Source organism: Astatotilapia calliptera, chromosome 6 (assembly GCF_964374335.1).
Source record: "Astatotilapia calliptera chromosome 6, fAstCal68.1, whole genome shotgun sequence".
Taxonomy (NCBI): Eukaryota; Metazoa; Chordata; class Actinopteri; order Cichliformes; family Cichlidae; genus Astatotilapia; species Astatotilapia calliptera.
Window position 1 is genome coordinate 1,487,405 of NC_137427.1, and position 27,490 is coordinate 1,514,894.

Sequence of the window (27,490 nt, forward strand, 5' to 3'; positions counted from 1 at the left end):
TCACGTATGACACCGAGCCATCACACAGTGAGGTTGGGACTAGGGCTGGGCCATATTATACCGTTCACGGTAATACCGGTATAATAGGAATATGAAATATCGCGATAGAATATAAGTAAAACGCGCATGCGCAGTGCCTTTGTTTTCATACGCACATGGCCGATTGTTGAGTGAAACAGATGAACCAGAATTGGTTTGTAAAAATGGTGCAACTTCCGTGATGTGGAACTGGTTTGGTGTTTGTCCGTCAGATACACGACAAAGCACATTTTTTTTGCAGAACATGCAAGTGGCCGTCGTTATTGTCGTATTTGTCGGACTAAGATGCTCTTAAATCTGGGAGTAATCTGGGTCCTAAACCCCCCTCTTCAGGTCAAACGAACACTGCAGCATCACTGAGAGTTAAAAACTGTCTAAATTATTTCATCTTTAATAAAACGATCAGCATTGCTGCTTTACCAGGTGTAACTATGAAGTTTAACTTCCAGGCATCCATGAAAACAAAATGTATTACATTTAACGGAGTTAGAAGTTAGCAGGAAGCTAGCGGAAGTTAGCTCGCTAGTTTCGCTAGTTACCTAAGCATGATATAGCATGTTCTGACTGAGAGATTTCTGAAAAAAATCAAACGTACAGCTCTGCTATCACTTCCAACATAAATGAAGACAGGAAACTAAACAGCAGTGACGTTTGTAGGGTTACTGAAGTTGGGCTAGCTGCTATATAATGATGTGCTACGTGACCGCTAGCGACACAGCTATGTTAGCATAACATAAACAGTGAAGCTGGAGGACGAACGCTAACACTTTTCCACTTATAAAAGTTAACGTGAAGGTTCTTCATGGTTAGAGACAAATGCAATCGCATGGCAGGATGCTGTAAACGGACCAAACTTCAGTCAGGAGAACAACTGAGATAATCCATCCACAATACGTGGTTAGTCATTAATATACTGCAACAACATGGGAATAGAACAGCTGCCAGAGAATTCAACATTAATGAATCAATGGTACAGAAGTGGAGGAAGCAAGAAGAATGAGTTTAATAAAGTTTGATTTATCTGACTGCTTTGTTTCGCTTAATGTGCCTTATAATCCCGTGCACCTTATGGTCCGAAAAATACGTACTGCACACTGCAGTTTAATGTTGCAAAGCACCTCTTTTTAACTTCAGTGGATATTATACATGGTTATGCTCAGGATATGTCAGCCCATTTCTACTGGAAATGCCTTTTGGTTAAACTTTCAGCAAGGAATTTGCATTTGCACTGTTACATTTTTATAAAGCTTTAATGTACATAAAAACCAGCTTCTTGTTTAAGTGAAAATAAATGGAAGGTTGTCTTTTTGCGCTAGTAATGTTGTGGAGTTGTATTTTGTCTCGCATCAATTATATCGTCGGTTATATCGTTATCGCAAATTTTCAAATATATATCGTGATAAATATTTTTGGCCATATCGCCCTGCTCTAATTACGACTTCCTTTTACATCATCTTTATGATTCAATTCTGTCATAATCAATTGAGTCCGATTTTGTTTTTCAAAATAAAAACCCAATGTGTTTAGTATCAAAAGTACTCAGGTAGTGTGACTGGGAAAACTGAGCATCAAGGACATTAAAGGGTAAAGGCACTAATATTCAATAACTAATACAATATCAGTGCCTGGAGCTCAAATGTCAGTAAAAATGCATGAGTGGGTCATACATAGGCAATTTCAACGGGCCATTACTTTGAAAGGCAAAATCAAGGCGACTTGAAATTGACTTGATATCCCCGTGATAGCGTGCACTGTCGATCTTGAGTGAAATTATCCCGTGGAAACAGCAATTTTCATTTTTAAAACATTCTGAAATAATTGAAAGACTATATCACATATGGGCAAATTCGATGGGCCATTAATTTGAAAGGCAAAATCAGACCAACTTGAAATTTACATGGTTTTACTGTCGGGTTGGATACTGTTGATCTAAAGTGGAATTATCCTGTGGAAACAGCATATTTCAATTTAAGAGCATTTTGAAATCGTTAAAAGTCTATGGGCAATTTGAAAAGGCTTTTATTTTGGAAGGCAAAATCAGAGTGACTTGATCTTGACATGGTATCCCTGTGGGGTTGGATACTGTTGATCTAAAGTGGAATTATCCTTTGGAAACATGTATTTTTAATTTAAGAGCATTTTGAAACTGTTAAACGATTAAGTCATATATGGGCAGTTTCAATGGGCCATTATTTTGGAAGGCAAAATAAGAATGACTTGATATTGATATGTTGTCACTGTGGGGTTGTATACTGTTGATCTAAAGTGAAATTATCCTGTGGAAACAGCAATTTTCATTTTTAGAGCATTCTGAAATCGTTAAAAGAGTAGGTCGTATATGGGCAATTTGAAAAGGCTTTTATTTTGGAAGGTAAACTCAGAATGACTTGAAATTGACATGGTAACATCATGAGGTTGTATACTGTTAATCTAAGGTGAAATTACCCTGTGGAAACAGGAATTATTCTATTTAGAGTATTTCATTCTGAAGTCACTGAAAGTAGTTCAAAAATGAAAATTCACAGGGCTTTTACTTTGAAATCCAAAATAAGATGGCCTTGATATTGACAGGGCGCTATTAGGGTACAATGTGTCATGTAGATCTAACATTAGAATTAGTAAACAAGCCTAAATTATATGTTATTATGTTCTTAACATATCTGTTAATTCACTCGAAGTTGGCTTTTATTTTGAAATCCGGTTTCCACATCCATTCCCGTAATACTTTGAATACACAGGGAACAGAAAACAAATTGGAGCCCTTACTGTGATTAGTGATTTCTCTGAGGCCTCTGGTTTATGCCTAAATCTTAAAAAGTGTGAGTTACTAGCAATTAAAGACTGCCCTGCAAATACTATCTGTAATATCTCTGTTAAACAAGAAGTCACATACTTGGGACTGCTAATATCCAAAGACCAAAAATCAAGATGCTCTTCAAACTTCACTCCAATTATACAGAAAACCCTAAAAAAGTTCAACCAGTGGCTGCAAAGGGACTTGTCTTTGAAAGGTAGAGTGTTACTTACTAAAGCTGAAGGGATATCCCGATGAACATATGCTGCTCTCTCCTTACATCTGGATAAGAAAAGTAGTAAAGATATTGACCGTATGCAGGTCCTCTTAACGTGGACCCTCATTTATAAACACAACTTCTCACCTCACAAATACCTCATCTGGAACAACAGAGATATTTTATAGAAAAATAAATCACGTTTCCTGGAAACTTGGCTCCAAAATGGGATCCTATTGGTGGCTCAGCTGGTTAGTAAAGAAGGACAACTACTTACATACGACGACTTTATTGCACTATATAATTTTCCAATCAGTGTTCAGGAATTCTCAATGGTGCTTGGTGCCATACCCTCAGGGACTTTAATGTTATATAAAAACACTGACAGCTCGATCTCTACCTCAGTCACGCTCCCTGATCCAGCTGAGTCACCAATAGGAAAAATCTGCTTTACACAGGAACTTGGTCACAGCAATAAGAGAATACGTAGTTTATGCCAAGAAGATATCGTCTCTCTCCCATATATAATATCTTATTGGAACCGATTTGTTCCAGATATCAAGTAGAAGACAGTCTGGATGGTCCCCCATAAATATTTGATTGTAAATAAGGTGAAAGAAGTCTCTTTTAAAATTCGACAGAAATGTTATCCAGCCAGTCACTACATGGTCAAATTCAAAAGGGACATAAATACTAATTGTACTTTCTGTGGGGATCATCCAGAAACGGTGACACATCTTTTTTGGTGCTGTTCTTTTACACAGAGATTTGTTATTGTCCATATTTTAAGGGAGTTTTCTTTACGATGGGAAAATGTTTTATTCTGTTTCTTTAAGTTCCCCAAGAAGTATGAGAAATGTTTTTTATGATAAATTTCTTAATACTTTTAGCTAAACTTTTTATCCATAAATGTAAGTTTACTAACAAAACACCATATTTCTGTCATTATTTTAAGGATGTGCACATGCACATACAATCAATATCAGACTCCACCAACAAAAACGCTCAAAACAATTTATGTATGTGAATTTTTGCGTGTATTCTTATAATTGTTACCTTTTTCTTTCACCCCTGGCTTTGTGTGTTCATGTTCTGTTGTTTTGTATACTTCATCTGTTCGTATGTTGTGTACTCATTGTTTGTTAAATAAAGTTTTAAAAAAAAGAAAAGAAAACAAACGGGAGGCTGGCTTGACACAAGTAAGGTTTCCGCTTTCTCACACAGACCAGGACACCAGCTGCCCCCCTGCAGCCTCCACACTCTTTTACCCCAACGCGCGTCATCAGCTGGAAAGTTTACAAAACAAAGCAGCTGTTTTATGACACGACGAATGTCCCGTAACAGTGTGCACATTTTTAAACACGTGCAGGTACAAACACGAGCGCGAGGAGCTGTCCTACCCGCACACCGCAGCGCTCACCTGGGCACGCGCGCACACCGTCACGTTTTTCTCGTAGATTCCGTCAAAGTGGCTAAAATCAGCAGACGGTTTCCTCTTCAGACCGTCAGTTACTTCTGCAGAGCTTCAGTCTCACCGACCGGAGAACACGCCCCCACACACACCTGAGGATAATGAACGAGCTGCATTAATTATCACAACTCCGAGATACTCACGGGGTCAGGGAACTATACCGGAAGGCGGAGGAATACATCCCTGTCACTCACTGATCACCCACAAATATGTGGCCGTGATGATCCGGGCCAGAGGAGCAGTCGGGACGCTGTGGCACCAGCGAGGCGCGGATCTTTGACTGGGCTCTGACATTTGGCCCAAACCTGCATCCAGAGCCGACACATGTTCTCGGGGCCAGATGTTGCCCAGATGTCACAGCTCACCTGTGGCTGAAGCTCAAAGGCTGCTAAAAGAAACATGCAAGGCTTTTACATGTGTGCTTCTTATTTCTTCAGCTTGCTGCAGATGCACTCCGCAGGACTCACGCCTCACCTGCTGGGTTTCATATGTCATACCGCCCTCTAGCGGCCGGATGGAGACACGCAGGTGGATGTTTTATGTGTTTTAGAGTTCATGTAAGAGCCAGTGATAAGCCTCTGTGATGTCATAGGTGTAAACAAAAACAAAAATCTTTGCTACATATGCTGTATTTATTTCATGATCATTACATTACAAACAGTTCCATCAGCAGCAAGTAATAACACTCACTAGAAGAATAGAATAGAATAGAATAGAATAGAATAGAATAGAATAGAATAGAATAGAATAGCCCTTTAATGTCATTGTACATGTACATCAAAATTCTGGGTGCTCCACACTAACTGTGCAGGAGTAAAAAAATATGAAAAGTATAACATCAGGAATAAAGAGCAAACAGAAGAAATATATAGAGTCTAGAGGAACACATACCAGATAATAGAAAGGCACAGCTGTCTGAGCCTCCTGAAGTCTGTGATGAGTTCTTTGGTTTTAAGGACGTTCGGTTTCAGGTTATTTTCTGAACACCAGCAGGACAAGTTCTCCACACTGTCTCATCTCCATCAGAGACGAGCCCAACCGCAGCATACTCACTGATGACATTGGTTGGGTGGGCTGGTGTGCACCTCCATTCTCAGCCTCCAGGGGGCTGAGAACTCAGCCCTGTGGGGATCCGATGCTGAGAGGGGGGGTGAGGTGGGGGCTGAATCGTACTGATTTAGGCCAGTGGGCGAGGAAGTGTTTGATCCAGGAGCAGGTGACGGGGGATAGTTTGGGATTATGGTCCTGAACACTGAGCTGCAGCCCACACAGAGCATCGTCACAGAGCTCCTCATGTTCTCCACATGGCTCAGCGCTCTGTGAAAGGTGACGGTGATGGCATCCACCTCCATGGTGGGGGCTGAGGGAGGGGGGTAGACAGTCTCTCACGTGCTGAGCACTATCTGCTCGAAGCACTTCATGACTACAGACGTCTGTAGTCATTGAGGCTGTCTATGCTGGCTTTTTGGGGATGGAAATGATGTGGAGGCCTTCAGCCAGGTGGGAACTATGGCGTGAGTCAGGGAGATGTTGAACAGCCCAGTGAGGATCACGGCCAGCTGGTCTGTGCGGGCTTTAACCAGTCCCTGGGATGCTGTCGAGACCGGCAGTTTGCCTGGGGTTCGCTGCTCTCAGTCTCCTCCTGACCTCATGTTCTTGGCTGGTCCAGGAGGCACCAGGACCAGCTGACCAGAGAGGATACGGTTTACCCCACACTCAATGTAAATGGCCTGTATTTGTACAGCGCTTTACACTACATCCAGTCATCCACACACACATTCACACACTGGTGATGAAGCTACATGTAGCCACAGCCGCCCTGGGGCGCAGTGACAGAGGCGAGGCTGCCGGACACTGACCTCTGACCTCTGACCACCACCAGTAGGCAACAGGTGAAGTGTCTCGCCCAAGGACACAACGGGCTCAAACCTTCTGATTACAAGACAGCTGCCAACTGTTGAGCCACGATTGCTCGTGTGATGATGTTAAAGCTCAGGGATAACAAATGGCTCTTTGGTTCCTCTCCTCAGTAGGAAAGAAGAGTTTGAATATTCTTATTCCTGATAGGTTTAAACAGAATAGTGTGACAGAAAATGAGCAGAGACTGAGGATTAACTTCCCCCATTGATGTGAGGTTAAAATGTCCTCAGATTTATTCTGCAGTGAAGACTAACCTCAGTTTGATCCAAGCTCTCAGGGTCTGACTGCTCACAGGGTGTCAGGCTGGACTCACATGTCTCAGTCCTCCCCAGACTTCACGTCTGATAGAGTTCAGCATCCCGGTGCTGACTCACTGTCATACTGGCAGACACACAACATCTTTGCTGTGGTTTCTACACATGATGTCCAAACAGTGTGTGTCCTCTGTGCGTCCACACGGGGACAGGAAGTGGGAAGTCATTCATGTGTGCAACAGTCACTGGAAGTCACTGGAGGGCAGGAGGAAGACTTCATATTTATATTTCTGATTTTGTTTCAGTCCGTTTGTCGAGGGGTTCCTCTCTGAGCTTAGTGACTATCCGCTTTGTTATTATTTATTATGATGTGAGTGGCCTTCATCAGCCAGACGGATGAGAGGCTCTGAGATGATTTTCAGCACAAACACACAAAACTTTCACTGATGTCATCCAGGTCTCAGGAAACAAAGCCACTGATGGCTCCTCCGGCTCCTCGTCCTGAAGAACTCACGGAGAACTCATGAATTATCAGCTCTGAATGACAGTTCAAACATCTGAAACCGGTCGAGTTCAGCTGCTTCTTGAATGACCTTAAAGAACTTTTCCAGGCCAGAGGTTCAAGACGTGAAATCACAACCTCTGTAATACCCTCAGAGAGAGAGAGAGAGAGAGAGCAGCCATAATGTTGTTCGACATGTACGATCACAGTAAACAGCTCTTCTTCTGTTCTAGAGCTCATAACATGAAATCATAACCACCATTTCACTGTTTGTCACACTGAAACCTGACTGCCACACACACACACACACACACACACACACACACACACACACACACGCACGCACACACACACACACACGCACACACACACACACGCACACACACATACACACACACGCACACACACACACACACACACACACACTTACCCTAACCATCAAAAATGAATCCTAATCCTAACCATAACCCAACTGTAACCCAGGGTTACAGTTAATATTATTATTATTATTATTATTATTATTATTATTATTATTATTATTATTAACTGTGACCCTGACTCTAAAACCACATTTTGAGCCTCAAAAATGTCTCCAAACTCGTGAGGACGGGCACTTTGTCCCCATAAGTGACGTTTGGTCACGCGGGTGTAGTAGCGTGCTAACTTTCTGTCCTCACAAAGATGTCGAAACATGTACACAAATATTTAAACAGCATTAAATCAAACTCACTTTAATAAAACAGCGTCAGTTTGAGGAATTAACGCATCCCCCCCGCACCCAATATAAACCCACTCGTGTTTAGAAACACGTTATTAAAATTACAAAATAAGGCGAGAAATGTAGCGTGATACAAAGAGACAAAAGAGGACAGGGGTGTCTGAATATATGACACAGCAGTAAATACTAAACATTTATATAAAGGAAACATAAAAACACGATCATTACATCAGAAACAAACAAACAAACAAAATACAAGGTGAGGTTTGCGCACGCGCCCTTGCGGTTTAGCGCGCACGAGCCTGGCACGACATGTAAATCAAGTTCACCAAAATAAGAAAGAAAAACACTTTTTACCTTTCAAAATAAACCGCAGGTTTCCTTTTGATCTCACCATAAATCAATAAATTCAAAAATAATATTTTAAGAAGTTGTAAAAGTTATACGAATAAAAGTTTTTAAACAGCACCTTTCATTAAAGATGGACTGCCGCTGCTGCTAATGTTAAGGAACGTGTATTAGTCAACATTTTATTTTGAAAGGCATCACCGGATGTTGTGAATGCTGACGTGATGGTGGTGTCGGGAGCAGCTATAAGGGGCTCTGTTAGCGGCCGGGAGAAGCGGTGGGAGCTCGGGTGCTTGCGGTCTACGGTGACACGGACTCGGTTTTGTGTCGTTTAGGCTAACCGAACCGGGACACGCAGGGACGGAAGTCATGGGAGTCGCTCCGGGGCAGCTCTGGAGCAGCCGCAGCGGGGAACACGGCTCATCTGTCGGCGTGAAGCAGGGAATTTAACCGCTGGCGAGGATAAAGGAAAACGTCGGGCCACTGTCTCCATCACCTCCTCCACCTCTGCTGTGTCAGCCGGCAGTGATGGAGCACATACGGACACCGAAGGTAAGATCATATTTAAATAAATAAAATAAAATAAATAAATGATGATGATGAAGAGCACCGGAGGCGGCTCGCGCGACCGGCAGAACGTGAGAGGCTAACACTGCGTGTCCGATAATGGAAACAGCCCCGACGTTAGCCGTAAACACCTGCCGCGTGTGGCTGTAAGGGTGCTCCCACGCAGCCCGTTAGTTTCATCTTAATTATTATTCTTAATAATCAGCACGAGCACATCTGCACATGCATGAGTCAGCACTGCGCTGCTGACCTCCATCTTCCTCCTCATATGACTCCTTTCTCCTTTAAAACGCATCATCATCATCATCTGTTTATGGAGGGTTGGGGAGAGTTAGCGGTCCTCACACAGTCTGCCTGACACTACGGAAATATTTATATAATACTTATTAATAAAAGCTAGCTGCAAAGGGCTTTTCTCTGCGTACACAACCAGATTTACCTGCTCTGCACCGGATGTCACAGTTTTAGACCCACTGTGGAGATCACGCGGCTTAAACGGGCCTTCAGCCTGTAGTTCAAGGAGACAGTCTGTGCATTTTCCCAGTTTTTGGCCTTTTTGTGAATAATAATGCATTTAAAGCTTGAGCACATGCTCACCTCTCAGGTGATCTGGAGGAAAATCTCTGGATTGCACAGAGCGTCATGCAGACACAGAGGATGCTTTGATCAGTGGACGTGGTTGACGTGTGCGTCTCTGACTTTGTTCAGGTGGAAAACGTCCGTCTGCTGGACCGGTCGTCAGGCCAGAGAAAGGCCAGCGTCGGGACTCTGTACCTCTCTGCCACGCACGCCATCTTTGTGGAGAACAACCCGGAGACGCGCAAGGAGACATGGGTAACCTGCAACAGCTTGAATAATAATCGTACCCGCCTTCAGCCACGGCCACATTGTTACCTGTGGAGCTCTCAGATTAGTATGAGGCACTGTTGGTGCTATTTCCCAGCACATTGTGCGCTGTCGGTCCTGCTTGCTACACAACAACATTCAATATTTAGCATTTACTGCTGTTTACACTTAGCTAGATTAACATGATGCTGTTGTGTTTAGTATGTTGCTCTGTTGTTTTGCTTGTTTTCTCTTCTTTCTCTTTTTAAGTTTCCTTTCTCACTGTCCCTCTTCCCTCCTGTTCATCTTTTCCTTCCTCTTTCTTTCTCCCTTTCCTGTCCCTCACTCATGTCTGTCCCGTCTGTAACAACTGAAAATAAAATAAAATAAATAATAACAACAAAGGTCGATCAAATGGACCAATACGGCAAATCCATCGGGTCTCCTTGTTGGTCTTCAGACAACAATTCTGACGGCTAAAGAACCAAACGGGACAGGAAAAAAAAAAGATTAGTATGAGGTGAAGCCGGGGCGCAGTGAGAGCTGCAGGAGGCCGCGTCACAGATGGAAGACGCCATATTTGGATAAAAGAACATTAGAAAGTCGTACCAGGGAACACACAGCTGCTGTCAGTGCTCAGTAACGTCCCAATAAAACCCTGAGTTTCACTCAGACTTCTTGGCTGCTTGTTCAGATAATTGCATTAAAAAGGCTCCAACAGCACAAAGACCACACAGGTTTGTGCAGCAGCCTGTAAACATGATTAGTTCTGCTGTAAAAGTGGAGATGTTAACCCTGCAGGCAGGTTTCAGAGGCTGAAGCATCAGCCAGTATACCAGAAATGTGGAGTCTGAGAATAAATTTGGACGCCATCTGTAGAGCCTGGATTTATCCAGCTGCGTGTGTCGGGCTGCAGAGATGCACACGACAGAAATGTGATCCACAGAGAAACATTTATCTGACAGTGAAAGCTGCTGGAGAGCTTCATATTAATCACAAAGCCCTGAAAGAAGGAGGTTAAATATGGATCCTCAGAGTGGAAGCGAGACGAGAATTAAAGGTTTTTATGCTCAGATTAAAGGAGCAGCTTTCAGACGCTGTGCACAGAGTTCTCATTCAGATTCATATTTCTGTTTTAAAAGCAGGAATTTGTCATGCAGGCAGATATTTCCTGCCAGTTTGGTGAATCCTGTCTGAGCAGAAGCAGTGAAAGAAAAATAATAATCTGTGTTTATGCAGCTCCTCGTCTCCTCTGCTGTTAGCTGCACATTCATCGTGATGAGGAGCGGCGCAGCTTCATCTGGGATCACTGATATCAGTGGTGTGCGGTGTTTTCACAGAATTCCAGGCTGGGTGGTTTTCCAGACACGGGAAGAAAAGATGCCACCCTCCCCCCTCTTAGGAGTCCGCCTCGTCCCCGTGGACCTGAGTGGATGCGTGTCACATTTCACTCAGCAGGCTCAGACTGCTGGCTGGATTAACAGAAACAAAGGACAGAGTCAGAGCGAGGTGTAGATTAGCTCTCCTTCACAGCACCTAATTTTGTTCTTCATTAAAACTATGCTGCGTCTGATTGGCTCTGACCCAAACCAGTTCACGTCATGGTTCAGTGTTGGTCTCAACCTCCACACGTGTCTTTTATCTCATGTTGGTTGAATTCCCATAATTCTTCCCTCCAAATAGTCCAAAAAAACCCAAAGAAACTATGAATACAAACACAAACGGCCGACAGTGAACGCAGCTTCTCCTCCAACCACCACAGAGGCGCACCGGCCTATCAGAGGCAGAGCTGGAGCAACGTTTCATGAGGTTTGTGACCCCAGCAGCCCAAAATGATCAGTCCTATCCCAGCGCTGTGAGGTATAAACAAGGAATGAGGAGAAGAACACAGCACAGCTGTACTTCCTGTGGGCCGGGCACTTCCTGTTAGGAAATCTGAGAGGCTACGCTAACAAGGCCACGGCGGGCTGCTCATCTCCATGATGGGTGTGCTTTACAGTAATGTGCTGTGCTTGGTGACGCAGGTCTACAGGAAGTAACTGTGTGTGTGTGTGTGTGTTACAGGTATTGCACAGCATGGTGAGCAGCGTGGAGAGGCCGCCCACCACCTCCTCAGGAGGTCAGCTGATCCTTCGCTGTAAGGACTTCCAGATCTTCCAGATATTCATTCCACAGGAGAGAGACTGCTTGGACGTCCACGCCTCATTGGCCAGACTGTCACGGCCAGGTGTGTGTGCGTGTGTGCGCGCGCGTGTGTGTGTGTGCGTGCGTGCGTGCGCACATGTAAAACACAGATTTTTAATTCCTCGTCTCCTCTCAGAGAAGTACAGCGAGCTGTACTGTCTGTCCTTTAACCCCAACGTGAACAAAGAGGAGAGGGAGGAGTCGTGGAACTTCATCGACCTCGCGGCCGACTACAAGAGGATGGGCGTCCCTAACAACCTGTGGGTTGCCACGGCAGCAAACAGTGAATACAGGGTCAGTCATGATCATGTGACACAATGTTAACTGTTTGAGAGATAACGAGTACATTTCTGCACTTTGACGTGAAGCTGCTGCTTATACGCCGACGGCTCTGAGAGCTCGGCGCCTCCAGAGGCCGTCCCCCTCAGTCTGACTGCACTCACCATATTCAGACTCGGTTCATCACGTTTAAGCGTTGCTGTCTGCGCGCTCAGACTGATGAAGGTGTTTTCCTCGTTTCACGTGTTTGCAGAGCTTCGTCTCTGCTGCGATCTAAACCTGTGAATGTTTCTCTTTAAGTCAGTCAGTAGTTTTTATAAGGTTTGGTAGATTAGCTCAAACAAGCCTCACTCACAGCTTATCAACAGCTACGTCACAGCACCACCCTCCAGCTCAGGGTCCAGTCAGGCTCCCAGGTCACCTGTGGTGTTGACGGTCTCTGAATATTTCATCAGGAAGGAGCGGTGAATATTCTCAGAGGGACGGTTTTAGCAAAGCAGCTGTTTGTCTCAGTCTGCGGCGTTTGTGCTGGAACCAGCTGAGCGGCTTGGCCGAGTCATCGTAACAGGATGTTTAAAATGCACCATATGAGCTTAAACAGTGTGTGTGTGTGTGTGTGTGTGTGTGTGTGTGTGTGTGTGTGTGTGTGTGTGTGTGTGCGTGTGTGTGTGTGTGTGCGTGTGTGTGTGTGTGTGTGCGTGTGTGTGTGTGTGTGTGTGTGTGTGTGTGTGTGTGTGTGTGCGTGTGTCCTGCAGGTGTGTGATACATACCCTTCAGAGCTGTTTGTTCCAAAGTCGGCCACGCCCGCCATCATCGTGGGCAGCTCGAGGTTCAGAAGTCGAGGACGATTTCCTGCTTTGTCGTACTTCCACCAGGACACACTGGTCAGACACACACACACGTTTGTATTTATATCCTCGTGGGGACATCTCATTGACATTATGCTTTAGCTGCTTACCTTAAACCTCACCATAAACTAACTGTCACCCTGACAACAAACGGGGATTAAAAGCTCTGTATTCCCTCCATGTGTATGGGCATATGTAAGACTGTGGATGAGATGGCCAAGGTTAACACAGCCGAACGCATGATGCAAACAAAGGAAGAGCACATAAGTCTCACTGTGAGATTGAAGGAAGAACAAGGGTCCAGTCGGCCGCTTGCACTGTGCACCTGAGCTTAAAACCAGTATAACTAAGCCACAATATCCTGACTAACCATGAACCAACTGTCACCCTGACACCAAAACCACGTTCTGAGTCTCAAAAATGCTTCAAGCTCGTGAGAACGGGCACTAAATAGACAGACACACACACACACACACACACACACACACACACACACACACACACACACACACACACACACACACACACACACGAAGGTGGGATTCTGAGTGTGTTCTTCGCTCTGCAGGCCGCCGTGTGCCGCTGCAGTCAGCCGCTGTCGGGCTTCAGCGGGCGCTGTCAGGAGGACGAGATGATGCTGCAGGCGCTGATGAAGTCCAACCCTGGAAGTGACTACATCTACGTGGTGGATACCAGGCCCAAGGTAACACACACACACACACACACACACACACACACACACACACACACACGAAGAGGTGTTGTGACTAACGGAGTGTGTGTGCGTGCAGCTGAACGCGATGGCGAATCGAGCGGCAGGTAAAGGCTACGAGAACGAGGACCACTACACCAACATCAAGCTGCAGTTCATCGGCATCGAAAACATTCACGTGATGAGGAGCAGCCAGCAGAAGATCGTCGACGGTAACCGTGTGTGTGTGTGTGTGTGTGTGGTAAACAAACAGTAATGAGGAAGAAATGTTCAGCTTCCCAAACGATCAGTAAATACAGACTTCCTCTGACTGCATATTTTTCCTCTCTCTCGCTCTCTCGCTCTTTCTCTCTCTCTCTCTCTCTCTCTCTCTCTCTCTCTCTCTCTCAGTGGGGGAAATGCGATCTCCGTCCGTGACAGACTTCCTGTGGGGGCTGGAGAACTCTGGTTGGCTCAAACACATCAAAGCCATACTGGATGCCGGCGTCTTCGTAGCCCGGGTGTGTGTACGCACTCGCACACGCTCAGCAGAGCTAATGCTTTAATAACTAGCGGTTGCTCGGGGGTGGGGTCTCAGTCAGGTGGGACCCCCCTCAGTCAGTCAGTTGATGCTTCGTAATCAGACCGATGGATGATGTCACGACTTTATTTATCAGACGTGAGAAACTTAAACGTTGTTAATGATACGAAGTCGGGGCCTCGCGGTGGGGATGGTCACAGTGGACGCTGTGCTGCTGTTTGTGGTGGAGGTCGCCCAGCGTGGCTTTACTACGCTGCATGTAAATGCATCCACAGGTAGAGCTGTGCACACCTGAGCGCAGCCTCCATGCTCTGATTGGATTTGCTAAACTAAAAAAAAACACCCGTTGCCAGCTCGCCTCACGGTAACCCGTCGTTTTTTTTAAAACGTGGTTATTACATCAGGTCAGGTTCAGCAGTCGCAGCTCCATCAGGCACTAAAGTCAGACTCCTGCTCTCTGCGCTCTCTCCAGGCGGTGGCGGACGAAGGCGTCAGCGTGCTGGTTCACTGCTCAGACGGCTGGGACAGGACCGCCCAGGCCTGCTCTGTGGCCAGTATCCTGCTGGACCCGTACTACAGGACCATCAGAGGCCTCATGGTAACGCAGACGGCCGCGCTGACCATCGCCTGTTCTTCCTCTGACGTCTCACATCCATACCTCCTCCTCTTCTTCTTCTAGGTGCTGATACAGAGAGACTGGGTGTCGTTTGGCCACAAGTTCTCACACAGGTCAGTAACTTTGAGTCTGGTCTCATTCGGACGCTTCTCTTGCATCTTTCTGTCCACATTTAGTCCACGATAAAGACGTTTCAGACACTTTGGTCCTACGGTGTGGGAAACCATGAGAAAGAAGAAGAGGGCGGCAGTGCCAGTTCTGTAACGAGCTCCGAGGTTGAAACTGAAAGAGACGCTGAAGGCGAGGGTTGGTCCAAACAATCCAAACGACTTTCACTTCAAAGCAGCAGAACCTCAGTTCTAATGTTTCAATCTCATGATTGTAGAGACGTGAGCACAGACTCCAGTAAACGTGAGACATGAGACGTGATGACGGTTCATTAGTTTCTGTTAGTGATGTCAAGCTTACCTGTACAGCTGACGTTCAACGAGAGCATCAGCAGTTTAATTACTCGTTCATATTTGCTCTTTACCTGATTGAACACATGAAAATTGCTCTGTGCCCCGCAGGTACGCTCACCTGGACAGAGATCCCAAAGAGGTGTCCCCCGTCATCGACCAGTTCCTGGAGTGCGTGTGGCAGCTGTCAGAGCAGTTCCCGTGTGCCTTTGAGTTCAACGAGCGCTTCCTCATCGCCATCCACGCTCACGTGTACTCGTGTCAGTACGGGACCTTCCTGGGAAACAGCCAGAAGGAGCGTCGGGACATGAGGTGAGCACGAGCGTCCCGGATTCACGGGCTCTTACTGTGAGCAGGCGAGTCGGCTTTTCAGGGTCTGAATAGATTTAAGAAATCAGTCCTGTTTATGTGACGGATGCAAAGAGGAAAAAGTAGAAACCAGCGACTGATCCTGTGGGAACTCCAGGCCTCGAGCGCCGGCGTCCTGCAGGTGTTAGATCGCACCCTGGGTCAGCACACCTGCATCACATGATTAGTTCATTACTGGGCCTCTGGAGAACTCAAGACCTTTAAATCAGCCGCGTTGGACGAAAGACGCGTCTGAGAGCTGCAGGACGCCGGCCCTCGAGGAGCTCCCTCTCCTGTGTTAAAGGAAATCAGCCGTCGTAGCTTTTATTTAAACGAGATGAGTTTCTGAAACTGGACAGAATGTGCTCATGGTCTGATGTCGTCGCAGTCCCGTCTGCGTGGATATCTGCCCGCTGCTCGTTTTTATTTAAGGAAGTAAGAAACAGGAAGTGCAGAAACCTTGAATGTTTTTAATGAGGAACCGTCCGTCGTTCATCACCTGCCACTCCTCGTCACAGACCACAGATGTTTTCATCGCTACAACAGCTCGTGTCCACAGGCGACGGCGAGCACGCCGCTTATAATCCAGTTTTATTCGTATCTGTGTCACGGAGGTAAAGGCTGTGCGATGTGTGTCTGCAGGCTTCATGAGCGCACTCACTCGGTGTGGCCTCAGCTGTGGAAGGACCGAGGCAAGTACACCAACCCTCTGTACAAGGCCGAGCAGAGCCAGAGTCAGGGCGTGCTGAGACCCAACACCTCCCCCTACTGCTTCAAGTGAGTCACTGCAGCAAAAACGCCAACACAACTGCGTTCTCCCTCACAAAACAGGAAGTGTAGTCCTGGTCCAGTCCAGCCGGCTGCGATTCCCAGCAGTGATTCTGTGGATCCTGATAGCTTAGCTGGAAACATGACGATTCCTGTTAAATTAATTAATTTAAGCAGCAGCAGGTTCACCCTTTAAGACCTACCATAGAACCAAGTCTGCCAGAATTATCCTTATATTCTTACATGCTGTAGGGACACTTGTTTTGATTTATTGATCAGCATTCAAATATCTCAGTGAATACAGAATAAAGATTACCACAAAGCAAGACGGCACGAGACAAGGCGAATCAAATTTCTTGTTCAGGTCATGTTTGTTTTGTAGAGAAAATCAGTGGTTTGTATGAGACTTCCAGCTGATCATCAATCATCACTCCAAGAAATTTATTCTCGTGCACTCTTTCAATTTCAATTCCATTAACCCTGATTTTGGATACATTTTTCATTTGTCTAGTGCCAAAATAATACTTTTTGTTTTCTTTATATGTAACGATAACTTATTTACATCAAACCAGTTTTTTAATATATTTAACTCTTTTTCCGCTGCAGTCAGAAGCTGTTCTGGGTTTTTACCTGAGCAGTACAGAGTGGTGTCATCAGCAAACAATACACATTTTAACAGTTTGGAAACACTACATATGTCATTTATATGTAATATGAATAATTTGGGGCCCAGCACAGAGCCCTGAGGAACACCACAAGTTACCTTCAACTGCTTAGATTTTACATTATTGATTTCTGTCATCCAGGTAACTTGTCATCCACTTGTATGCCATCCCTCTTATGCCATATCTCTCTAGTTTATTCATTAATATAGATCAATTGTATCAAACGCCTTTTTTAAGTCTATAAAAACACCAACAGTATATTCCTTATTATCTATAGCAGTAGATATCCCTTCAACAAGTTCCATCACTGCCATCGAAGTGGACCTTTTCACTCTAAAGCCATGTTGGTTATCACTTAGGAGATGATGCTTCTCCATATATTTATCAAGTCTATTAACAAATAACTTTTCTAAAATTTTTGAGAACTGTGGGAGCAGAGATATTGGCCTGTAATTGGTGAACTGACATCTCTGTTTTTATTTCTTGACTCTGGAATTTCTTTTGCTAAATTAAAGCCAACATTTACAAAGAAATCATTAAATTCATTTGCAATGTCTTTAGTTTTATCAAGCACAATATCTTTATCTTTTTTTAAATAATCTGGATAATTCTTATTTTTTTGAGCCCTTTTTGATTTTACTGTTTAATATCCTCCATGTTTCTTGTGTGTTACTTCTGCTTTGCTCCAATAATTAGTGTGAATGCTTGAAAAGCATTCACAGTATTGTTCTTCTAATCTTTATTATTAGTGTGAATGCTTGAAAAGCATTCACAGTATTGTTATTCGAATCTTTATTATTATTATTATATTTTATTATTCTTCCGTACGTTTTTTGTAATCCTACTCCTTCAAAACCGTTCAACTTAGAAAAACCATTCAAACACCGTTAGATTCCTATTCTTTTGGACAACACTGCTTCTATTTTTCATATTTTTAACATTTATATTTTTAATTTTATTCAACTTTATTCAAGAAAAATTTATAATGTATTTCAATGGGGAGACCCTTCAAATCCTCATTCAACTTACTCATTTTTAAACTCTTACTACTTCCACATACATTGACATAGAGCCACCATTCAAACTTTAAAACGAAGACAAGACATTCAACTATTCAACTTGTATTTATCTTTTCAATATCTATTATACTTTTTCTTCAGTTCCAGTTTAAGTTTCATGATGTTTTTTCACCCGTTTCAGAGTTTATAATGGGTGTGTATGGGACGGAATGTTGGGGCTAGAGTGAGGCAGCTCAACTGCTAGAGTGAGAGGAGCAAAAAAATTAATCTTAAAATCTTTTTGAAAACTGCTGCTGTGTCCGCAGCGTTTGCTCTACAGGTATGATTTTACCCTCAAAACGTAGCCATGGCTGTCCTCTTTCATCCAATGTGTTTACTATTGTACTAGGTGTTATGGTTCTTTCATAAATGTCACCAATGCACAGCCTCCTCCCTCCAACTCTTCCATAGACTCTAATGTTAAAATGGCTCAGAAGGTTCGTTTGAAAATCAGAAGAGCATGGTGTCTTTCCACTGTCACCACGTCCATATAATAAGCTCCACAGGCATGAAAACTGAGAATTAGGTAGACTAGACATTGCTGTCGCTCACGGTGAAAGAATTTTGTCAATACGACTTTTACTTTTCATTTGGGAGCGATTTGTTTCGGCCTGACTTTTCTGTTCATTTTAAGCAGCAAAAGTGAGGCGCATGTCTGTGTACGTGTGTATGGAGCCATTGGGTGCGGTCACTATAGCAACCAGGCTCACACCTGCCTGCTTAACGAGCTCTGCCTGCCACTGTACCAAGATTCATCTTAAGCACTTCTCTTTCAACTGCTGCTGTGTCCACAGTGTTACAGCCATCATTTTACCCTCAAATTGTCGCCATTATTGTTCTCTTTCCAACACCGTATCTTTGAAAGCTCAGGCATTTAAACTTTTTAAACTGTGTGGATCAAAGTGGAGGGATCACATTTTAGTCATTCAGTGATTCAAAGAATATGACCTTTTAATATTCATTCAGATGTTTTCTGACTCTAAATGTTCTTTTCTCATTTCTTAGGGTTTTCTAATTTACATTTAAAACATTTTCAGTTTTTTTCCAACTTCTTCTTCTGTGTAACCTTCAGCTTTTAGCAGTTCAGCACCTTTGTTTTCAGGTTAAATTCGGTTTTTTTTTTTGTTTTGTTTTTTATCTCATTCAATATTTTTAACTCAAAATTCAGCAATTAATTCATTTCAGTGCATACATTCAGATTCAAGCATTCACACTGCAGTTTCTTCAGAAAATGCACTTTCTAGTCTTTATTCTATTTTTTTATTTATTATTATTCTGTATTCCGTACGTTTTTTGTAATCTATCTCCTTCAAAACCGTTCAACTTAGAAAAACCATTCAAACACCGTTAGATTCCTATTCTTTTGGACAACACTGCTTCTATTTTTCTCATTTTTAACATTTATATTTTTTATTTTATTCAACTTTTTTCAACAAAAATTTATAATGTATTTCAATGGAGAGACCCTTCAAATTCTCATTCAAATTCCTCCTCTTTAAACTGTATCTACCTCCACATACATTGACATAGAGCCACCATTCAAACTTTAAAACGAAGACAAGACATTCAACTATTCAACTTGTATTTATCTTTTCAATATCTATTATACTTTTTCTTCAGTTCCAGTTTAAGTTTCATGATGTTTTTTCACCCGTTTCAGAGTTTATAATGGGTGTGTATGGGACGGAATGTTGGGGCTAGAGTGAGACAGCTCAACTGCTAGAGTGAGAGGAGCAAAAAAATTAATCTTAAAATCTTTTTTTAAAACTGCTGCTGTGTCCGCAGCGTTTGCTCTACAGGTATGATTTTACCCTCAAAACGTAGCCATGGCTGTCCTCTTTCATCCAATGTGTTTACTATTGTCCTAGGTGTTACGGTTCTTTCATAAATGTCACCAATGCACAGCCTCCTCCCTCCAACTCTTCCATAGACTCTAATGTTAAAACGGCTCAGAAGGTTGGTTTGAAAATCAGAAGAGCATGGTGTTTTTACACTGTCACCACGTCCATATAATAAACTCCACAGGCATGAAAACTGAGAATTAGGTAGAGTGGACATTGCTGCCGCTCACGGTGAAAGAATTTTGTCAATACGACCTATACTTTTCATTTGGGAGCGATTTGTTTCGGCCTGACTTTTCTGTTCATTTTAAGCAGCAAAAGTGAGGCGCATGTCTGTGTACGTGTGTATGGAGCCATTGGGTGCAGTCACTATAGCAACCAGGCTCACACCTGCCTGCTTAACGAGCTCTGCCTGCCACTGTGCCAAGATTCATCTTAAGCACTTCTCTTTCAACTGCTGCTGTGTCCACAGTGTTACAGCCATCATTTTACCCTCAAATTGTCGCCATTATTGTTCTCTTTCCAACACCGTGTCTTTCAAAGCTCAAACATTTAAACTTTTTAAACTGTGTGGATCAAAGTGGAGGGATCACATTTGAGTCATTCAGTGATTCAAAGAATATGACCTTTTAATATTCATTCAGATGTTTTCTGACTCTAAATGTTCTTTTCTCATTTCTTAGGGTTTTCTAATTTACATTTAAAACATTTTCAGTTTTTTTCCAACTCCTTCTTCTGTGTAACCTTCAGCTTTTAGCAGTTCAGCACCTTTGTTTTCAGGTTAAATTCGTTTTTTTTGTTTTTTGTTTTTTTTTATCTCATTCAATATTTTTAACTCAAAATTCAGCAATTAATTCATTTCAGTGCATACATTCAGATTCAAGCATTCACACTGCAGTTTCTTCAGAAAATGCACTTTCTAGTTATTATATTTTATTATTTTTCCGTACGTTTTTTGAAAGCCTACTCCTTCAAAACCGTTCAACTTAGAAAAACCATTCAAACATCGTTAGATTCCTATTCTTTTGGACAACATTGCTTCTATTTTTCTCATTTTTAACATTTATATTTTTAATTTTATTCAACTTTATTCAACAAAAATTTATAATGTATTTCAATGGGGAGACCCTTCAAATCCTCATTCAACTTACTCATTTTTAAACTCTTACTACTTCCACATACATTGACATAGAGCCACCATTCAAACTTTAAAACGAAGACAAGACATTCAACTATTCAACTTGTATTTATCTTTTCAATATCTATTATACTTTTTCTTCAGTTCCAGTTTAAGTTTCATGATGTTTTTTCACCCGTTTCAGAGTTTATAATGGGTGTGTATGGGACGGAATGTTGGGGCTAGAGTGAGGCAGCTCAACTGCTAGAGTGAGAGGAGCAAAAAAATTAATCATAAAATCTTTTTTAAAACTGCTGCTGTGTCCGCAGCGTTTGCTCTACAGGTATGATTTTACCCTCAAAACGTAGCCATCGCTGTCCTCTTTCATCCAATGTGTTTACTATTGTCCTAGGTGTTATGGTTCTTTCATAAATGTCACCAATGCACAGCCTCCTCCCTCCAACTCTTCCATAGACTCTAATGTTAAAATGGCTCAGAAGGTTCGTTTGAAAATCAGAAGAGCATGGTGTCTTTACACTGTCACCACGTCCATATAATAAACTCCACAGGCATGAAAACTGAGAATTCAGTAGACTAGAAGCTGCTGTCGCTCACGGTGAAAGAATTTCGTCAATACGACTTGTACTTTTCATATGGGAACGATTTGTTTCGGCCTGACTTTTCTGTTCATTTTAAGCAGCAAAAGTGAGGCGCATGTCTGTGTCGTGTGTATGGAGCCATTGGGTGCGGTCACTATAGCAACCAGGCTCACACCTGCCTGCTTAACGAGCTCTCTCTCTCACTCTGTGCCAAGATTCATCTTAAACACTTCTCTTTCAACTGCTGCTGTGTCCACAGTGTTACAGCCATCATTTTACCCTCAAAATGTCGCCATCGTTGTTCTCTTTCCAACACCGTGTCTTTTAAAGCTCACACTTTTAAATTTTTTAAACTGTGTGGGTCCAAGTGGAGGGATCACATTTTAGTCATTCAGTGATTCAAAGAATATGACCTTTTAATATTCATTCAGATGTTTTCTGACTCTAAATGTTCTTTTCTCATTTCTTAAATTTTTCTCATTTACATTTAAAACATTTTCAGCTATTTTCCAACTTCTTCTGTGTGGTTTTCAGCTTTTAGCAGTTCAGCACTTTTTTTTTTCCGGGTACAAATTTCTGTATTTTTCATCTCATTCAACATTTTTAACTTAAAATTCAGCAATTAATTCATTTCAGTGCATACATTCAGATTCAAGCATTCACACTGCAGTTTCTTCAGAAAATGCACTTTCTAGTGTGTTAATATTCTTTCTTACTTGTGGGAGCATTTCAAGTTGCTATACATCAATATAACCGTTATAGTCCAAATATTGATCATATGTATGCATTAAGTGAATAATAACTAGATAAACTACAAAAAAATTGAATGTTGTTGTTGTTGTTTTTTGCATATATTTCTAGTTAGAGAAATTTAAGAGGTTTGTCCCTCAAAACTGTAAATACCAAAAAGTTGCACAAAATAGTTTCTAACAACAGGAAATGTATTTTGAGTGTCTTCATAGTTTTATTTTTGAGATGCACCAATTTTTATACACTGCTGGAAAAACGGAAATAAATATTATAATGCAAATTTGCAAAAAAAAACAGCATATGCATCAAAATAAACTGTTTCCAGCAGTGCAACTTGAGTCCTAAGCATCCCAGAAACTATTCAGAAAAGCAAAAAGTCAAACATGGCTTTCAAAAACACCAGTATAGGCTCATAAGGCCCTGAAGGTAAAAAAAAAAACTACATTTTCCGCGAAAATGACGTCACTTCCGGCTTTAAAGGGTTAAAGGAAGCTGCACTGAGCTGCTGGTTTTGTGCATTTGTTTTGTTTGCCTGAGTCCCTGAAACAGGCGGAGAGTTTCTCTGCTTTTATATTTCACATTTATTCTCCTCCAGGATGTGGAAGGGTCTCTATAACCACGCTGAGAAATCGACGCCTCCCCGCCAGTCACCTGCCGACTTCCTGTCTGCCGTGAGGGAGGAGTCCCAGCAGCTGGAAGAGGAGCTGACCAATCACCAGGAGGTACCGCCAGGAGGAACCGCCCACCACCACCACCCGGGCTCCAGACAAGGCATACAACACACGACACGCCTGTTATGACACCAGCACAGATCGTTCACTTCAGCTTCGCTGCTTAAACTGCGACCGTCTACTTTTTAAAACTTTTTACCCCAAAAATTAAAAATCATTCAGCAGCTATTAAACCAATTTTAAAAAATCTGCAGAAGTTTCTAGATTAATTTTTTTTAAATGTCTTATGTTGGAAGCAAAGACTGTATATAAAAGAAGGAAACTGGCTCTACATCTCAGAATTGGACATTAGCATGTTAGCATTAGCTGCCCTGCTGGGTTGCGTAAAGGTTACTGTATTTGGCCACCATAGACTGTGTCACACATACCTGATGTTAGCGCTCAGTAACATCTCATTGGACAGTCTGTTAGTCCAGTAACCTCACAGCCGACACATTATTGGTCAGGCGATGTCATTAAAAAGCTGCAACAGCACAAACACGGTGCAGAGGTCAAGTTCAGGGTTAGCTGAGGTGAAGTCAGACAGCTAGCAGCTACGTCATGTTAAAAACACCTTTGTTTCTTCTGTAAAGTTTTAACATAAGAGTCTATGGGACTGAGTCACTGCTGGAGCCTCTAGTGGACGTGAGGGGAACTGCAGCTGGGCTGCAGCCTCGTTCTAACCTGTAACTCTCTGAGTGTTAATAAAGTTTTTCCAGTTACGAGTCCTGTCAGCTGATTGTAAGCTTCTTGTCTCTGTGCAGCGGATCGCAGAGCTGACGGGGAAGCCGATCACCTGGGAGAAGATCGAGGTTCCCCGGAGGAGGACTAGCTGCCTGCCGCAGAGGCACAGCGGGCCGGACCCGCCCACCTTATACAGAGAGCCAATCGCCAGCCTCGCACAGGACAGCAGTCACACACTTTCCTCTGCACCAGCCAATCAGAAGACTCACACCAAGGAGCCCGCACTCTCCCTGCCCTTAGGGCCACATGGCCAGCTCAAGAGTCACGACCCCGATGACCTCTCCACCTGCAGCGACCTGGAGTCGGGCGTGGCCGACCTCAGCAGCCGCTCATCCAGCGGCGGTGATGTCGGCAAGGACCCGGACTTGGAGTGACACGGACCGGATCAAAGGGACTCCGCTGGCTTTTATTAATATTTATTCACAGGACGGCGAGGTGACGTTTCCAGGTTAAAGGGAGAAACCTCGGCGGCGTTTGAGACGGAGGTGAAAACACGGTTTAACGTTTTTGGTTCACAGAACAGACAGGCTGCTTCAATTTAAATGTTTTTAGGTTACTGACATTTGTACTGAAACGCACGATTGCACAGTGACAGGAAGTCAGATGCACACGAGTTTAAAGCGATCAGAACAAACACGAGTTATTGTCTCTTCTTCTCTCCACTGAAGAGTCTGAAAACTTGTTTCCACCCAGTCTTCCTCGTCCTGCAGCGCGGCATAACAGGCATAAAGGTTTCACTGTAGATCATGAAGCTGACCTGCTGTACGTGTTCAGCGTGGCCCTCGTTAGCTCGTTAGCTCGTCACAGCAATCACGCCTGTGGGGTCGTATTTGTGTGGACGACAGGCGGCCGTTTCCTCAGAGGGCTTCAGTCTGATCCTGGATCAGCCGTCTGCTCAGTCTGAACACTGAAGTGCTGCTAGAGCAGCTTTGATTCAGTTCAAAATGGCCCGCCCCCTTTAAGCCCCTGGTGGGCGGGGCTTCTACCACAGGTACTTTGGGAACACCGGGGAGATTTTTTATTAGAGACAAATGTAGTTTAAACTGTCACAATAACACAGAAACCCCACAAACACACTCTGACTGAAATGCTCCAACACACACACACACACACTGACACACACACATAGACACATATAGACACACACACACACACACACATATAGACACACACACACATATAGACACATATAGACACACACACACATATAGACACACACACACACACACACATATAGACACACACACACACACACACATATAGACACACACACACATATAGACACACACACACATATAGACACACACACACACACACACACATAGACACACACACACACACACACACATATAGACACACACTGACACACACACACATATAGACACACACACACACACATATAGACACACACACACACACACACACACACATATAGACACACACACACACACACACACACACACACACATATAGACACACACACACACTGACACACACACACATATAGACACACACACACACACACACACACACACACACACATATTGACACACACACACACACACACCGATCGTTCACTTTCTCATCGCCTTCTTAACGACACGTTTATTTCAAAGGTTTAAAGGGACTGAAGAACAAACAGGTCAGTGTTTATTTTTGATTTTAGACTTTTTTGTGCTTTATTTGATTTTATTAAACTTTATTTAGATTTTGCCGTGTGAGGAGCTGATGCTGTCGGTCCTTCAGATGACAAAGTGGAAATGATGAGCTCAGAGCAGTGTTCCTCTAAACTTTAATCATCTGTAACTCTGTACATTCCCACGTTGGACGAGCAGCAGGTTTGGAGGTGTGTGTGTGTGTGTGTGTGTGTGTGTGTGTGAGAGCTGGATCTCTGTTACTGGGAGCTGGTGATAAACTGGCTCCACTTCCTCCTCCTGCTCATAACTGGGACTCTGACCGACACCTCCTCCGTCCACTGCTGGTTTATGGTTGGAGAAGTTTGACTTTAACTGATGCACTGAAGACGAACTTTGAAAGGAGAGGCGTGACATCTGTGATTGGCTCTAAGGAGCTCGTCTCCTTTTTAACTGGTACACTGTAGCCTGTGGTGTGTCTGTACGTCGCTGTGTGTTTCCTGTATCCACTGATGTAAACGATCTCAGTAAATCCATATTAAAGAGAAAAACTCGCGTCCTCGCCTTCTTCCTCTGTGGAGGCCGAGCAGCCGTTTGAGTTACGGCTCCTTCACAGCGTATCTGTGTCCGTCCCACAGCAGGTTTGGATCTTTAGTGGAATTTATTTAAAGCTTGAAGCAGCTTTTATACCATTTACGGCCTGCACACATCCTTGTTCCCTCTCTTTCTCCATAATGTGTTCGTGCTGCAGACGTCAGTAAAGTTACAGTCACAGTACTTGCACATGTAGCTAGGGCTGAGGAAGAGGAGGAAACTCCGAATCCAGAGAAGGTGGAGACTTTAAATAACCAACAACAAGCAAAACTCTGGAGAAACAGCACCACACAATGCATCTGCAGGGTGAGTAAACCAAACCCAAGCTTTGTACCATTAGATCACTCTGTCTGCAGACACTGACGCTCTGAGCAGCCACGTCGCGTCACCAGCTACATATTAAACTGAGTCTTCCTCTCATGATGACAGGACCGTGTGCTTGCTAGCAAAGCTACGACTGAGGTGATGTCAGTGAGCTTTTAGCTCTTCTTGCACTCAGTAGTTGGTTTAGTACACATGCTTTCTTCTTGGATATTCCAAAAGCTGAGTTTGCACCATAAACATTTTAAGGATGCCCTCAGCTGGGAAAGGGTGGAGTGCCCACTCCGGGTGGGGACGAGTTCCTGGTCCAAGTGGAGGAGTTTAAATATCTCGGTCTTGTTCACGAGTGACGGGAGAGGGGGGCGGGACATCGACAGACGGACTGGTGCTGCTGCTGCAGCGATGCGGACGCTGCACCGGTCCGTCGTGGTGAAGAGAGCTGAGTGTAAAAGCGAAGCTCTCGATTTGGAGGTCGATCTACGTCTCTACCCTCACCTACGATCACGCGCTGTGGGTAGTGACCGATCCCACAGCTCGTGACCGTAGGTGCGGGTGGGGTCTCTCATCTGTCTCTTCAGATGTTTTTAAAACAGTAGATCGATTAAGGTTTTAAACAGACTATAAAATATACAAAAGTTTTTATTTAAACACATTTCCCACGGTGGCACGGTGGTTAGCACAGTTGCCGCACAGCAAGAAGGTCCTGAGTTCAATTCCACCATCAGGCCGGGGTCTTTCTGTGTGGAGTTTGCATGTTCTCCCCGTGTTTGCGTGGGTTCTCTCCGGTACTCCGGCTTCCTCCCACCGTCCAAAGACATGCAGCTGGTGGGGATAGGTTAATTGGATAACCCAAATTGCCACTAGGAGTGAATGTGAGTGTGACTGGTTGTCTGTCCCTGTGTGTTGGCCCTGCGACAGACTGGCGACATGTCCAGGGTGTACCCGCCTCTCGCCCCATGACAGCTGGGATAGGCTCCAGCGCCCCCCGTGACCCTGAAAAGGATAAGCGGAAGCGAATGGATGGATGGACGGATGACATTTCCCATTTAAAATAATAAAAAAACAACAT

General features: G+C 43.7%; 2 protein-coding genes across 9 annotated transcripts in view; one reads left to right on the forward strand and one right to left on the reverse strand.

Moving 5' to 3' along the window:
* The window catches only part of LOC113023492 (uncharacterized), a 72,629-nt gene extending 68,001 nt beyond the window's left edge, over positions 1–4,628 (reverse strand). For all 5 annotated transcript variants that reach the window (XM_080302266.1, XM_026169534.2, XM_080302267.1 and 2 more), the window contains exon 1: positions 4,471–4,628. The gene's annotated coding sequence lies outside the window, so the exon portion shown is untranslated. The remainder of the gene's footprint in view (positions 1–4,470) is intronic.
* A 3,868-nt stretch (positions 4,629–8,496) lies between these two features.
* On the forward strand, positions 8,497–26,057 carry mtmr7b (myotubularin related protein 7b). Of its 4 annotated transcripts, XR_003272586.2 has the most exons (15): positions 8,497–8,815; positions 9,539–9,664; positions 11,720–11,882; positions 11,976–12,133; positions 12,874–13,002; positions 13,535–13,669; positions 13,758–13,890; positions 14,069–14,178; positions 14,671–14,796; positions 14,878–14,927; positions 15,384–15,584; positions 16,263–16,397; positions 23,014–23,140; positions 23,893–24,357; positions 25,580–26,057. XR_003272586.2 is itself a non-coding variant. In XM_026169570.2 (14 exons), exons 1-14 carry the CDS (start codon positions 8,792–8,794, stop codon positions 24,244–24,246), a joined length of 1,971 nt encoding a protein of 656 aa, XP_026025355.1. In that variant the 5' UTR covers positions 8,497–8,791; the 3' UTR covers positions 24,247–26,057. The 4 variants fall into 4 exon arrangements, 3 of the variants coding, with proteins under 3 accessions (XP_026025355.1, XP_026025356.1, XP_080158408.1); XM_026169570.2 differs by having other exon boundaries at positions 23,893–26,057; XM_026169571.2 differs by lacking the exon at positions 25,580–26,057 and having other exon boundaries at positions 23,014–23,189; positions 23,893–24,107.
* The last annotated feature ends 1,433 nt before the right edge of the window (positions 26,058–27,490 follow it).

What these genes read in the sequence shown, in the direction of transcription:
- mtmr7b (XM_026169570.2), top strand. Translation starts at nt 8,792, where the DNA reads ATGGAGCACATACGGACACCGAAG. An exon ending in AGCACATACGGACACCGAAG is followed by an intron (nt 8,816 to 9,538) that starts GTAAGATCATAT and finishes GACTTTGTTCAG; the next exon opens with GTGGAAAACGTCCGTCTGCT. An exon ending in GGACCATCAGAGGCCTCATG is followed by an intron (nt 14,797 to 14,877) that starts GTAACGCAGACG and finishes TTCTTCTTCTAG; the next exon opens with GTGCTGATACAGAGAGACTG.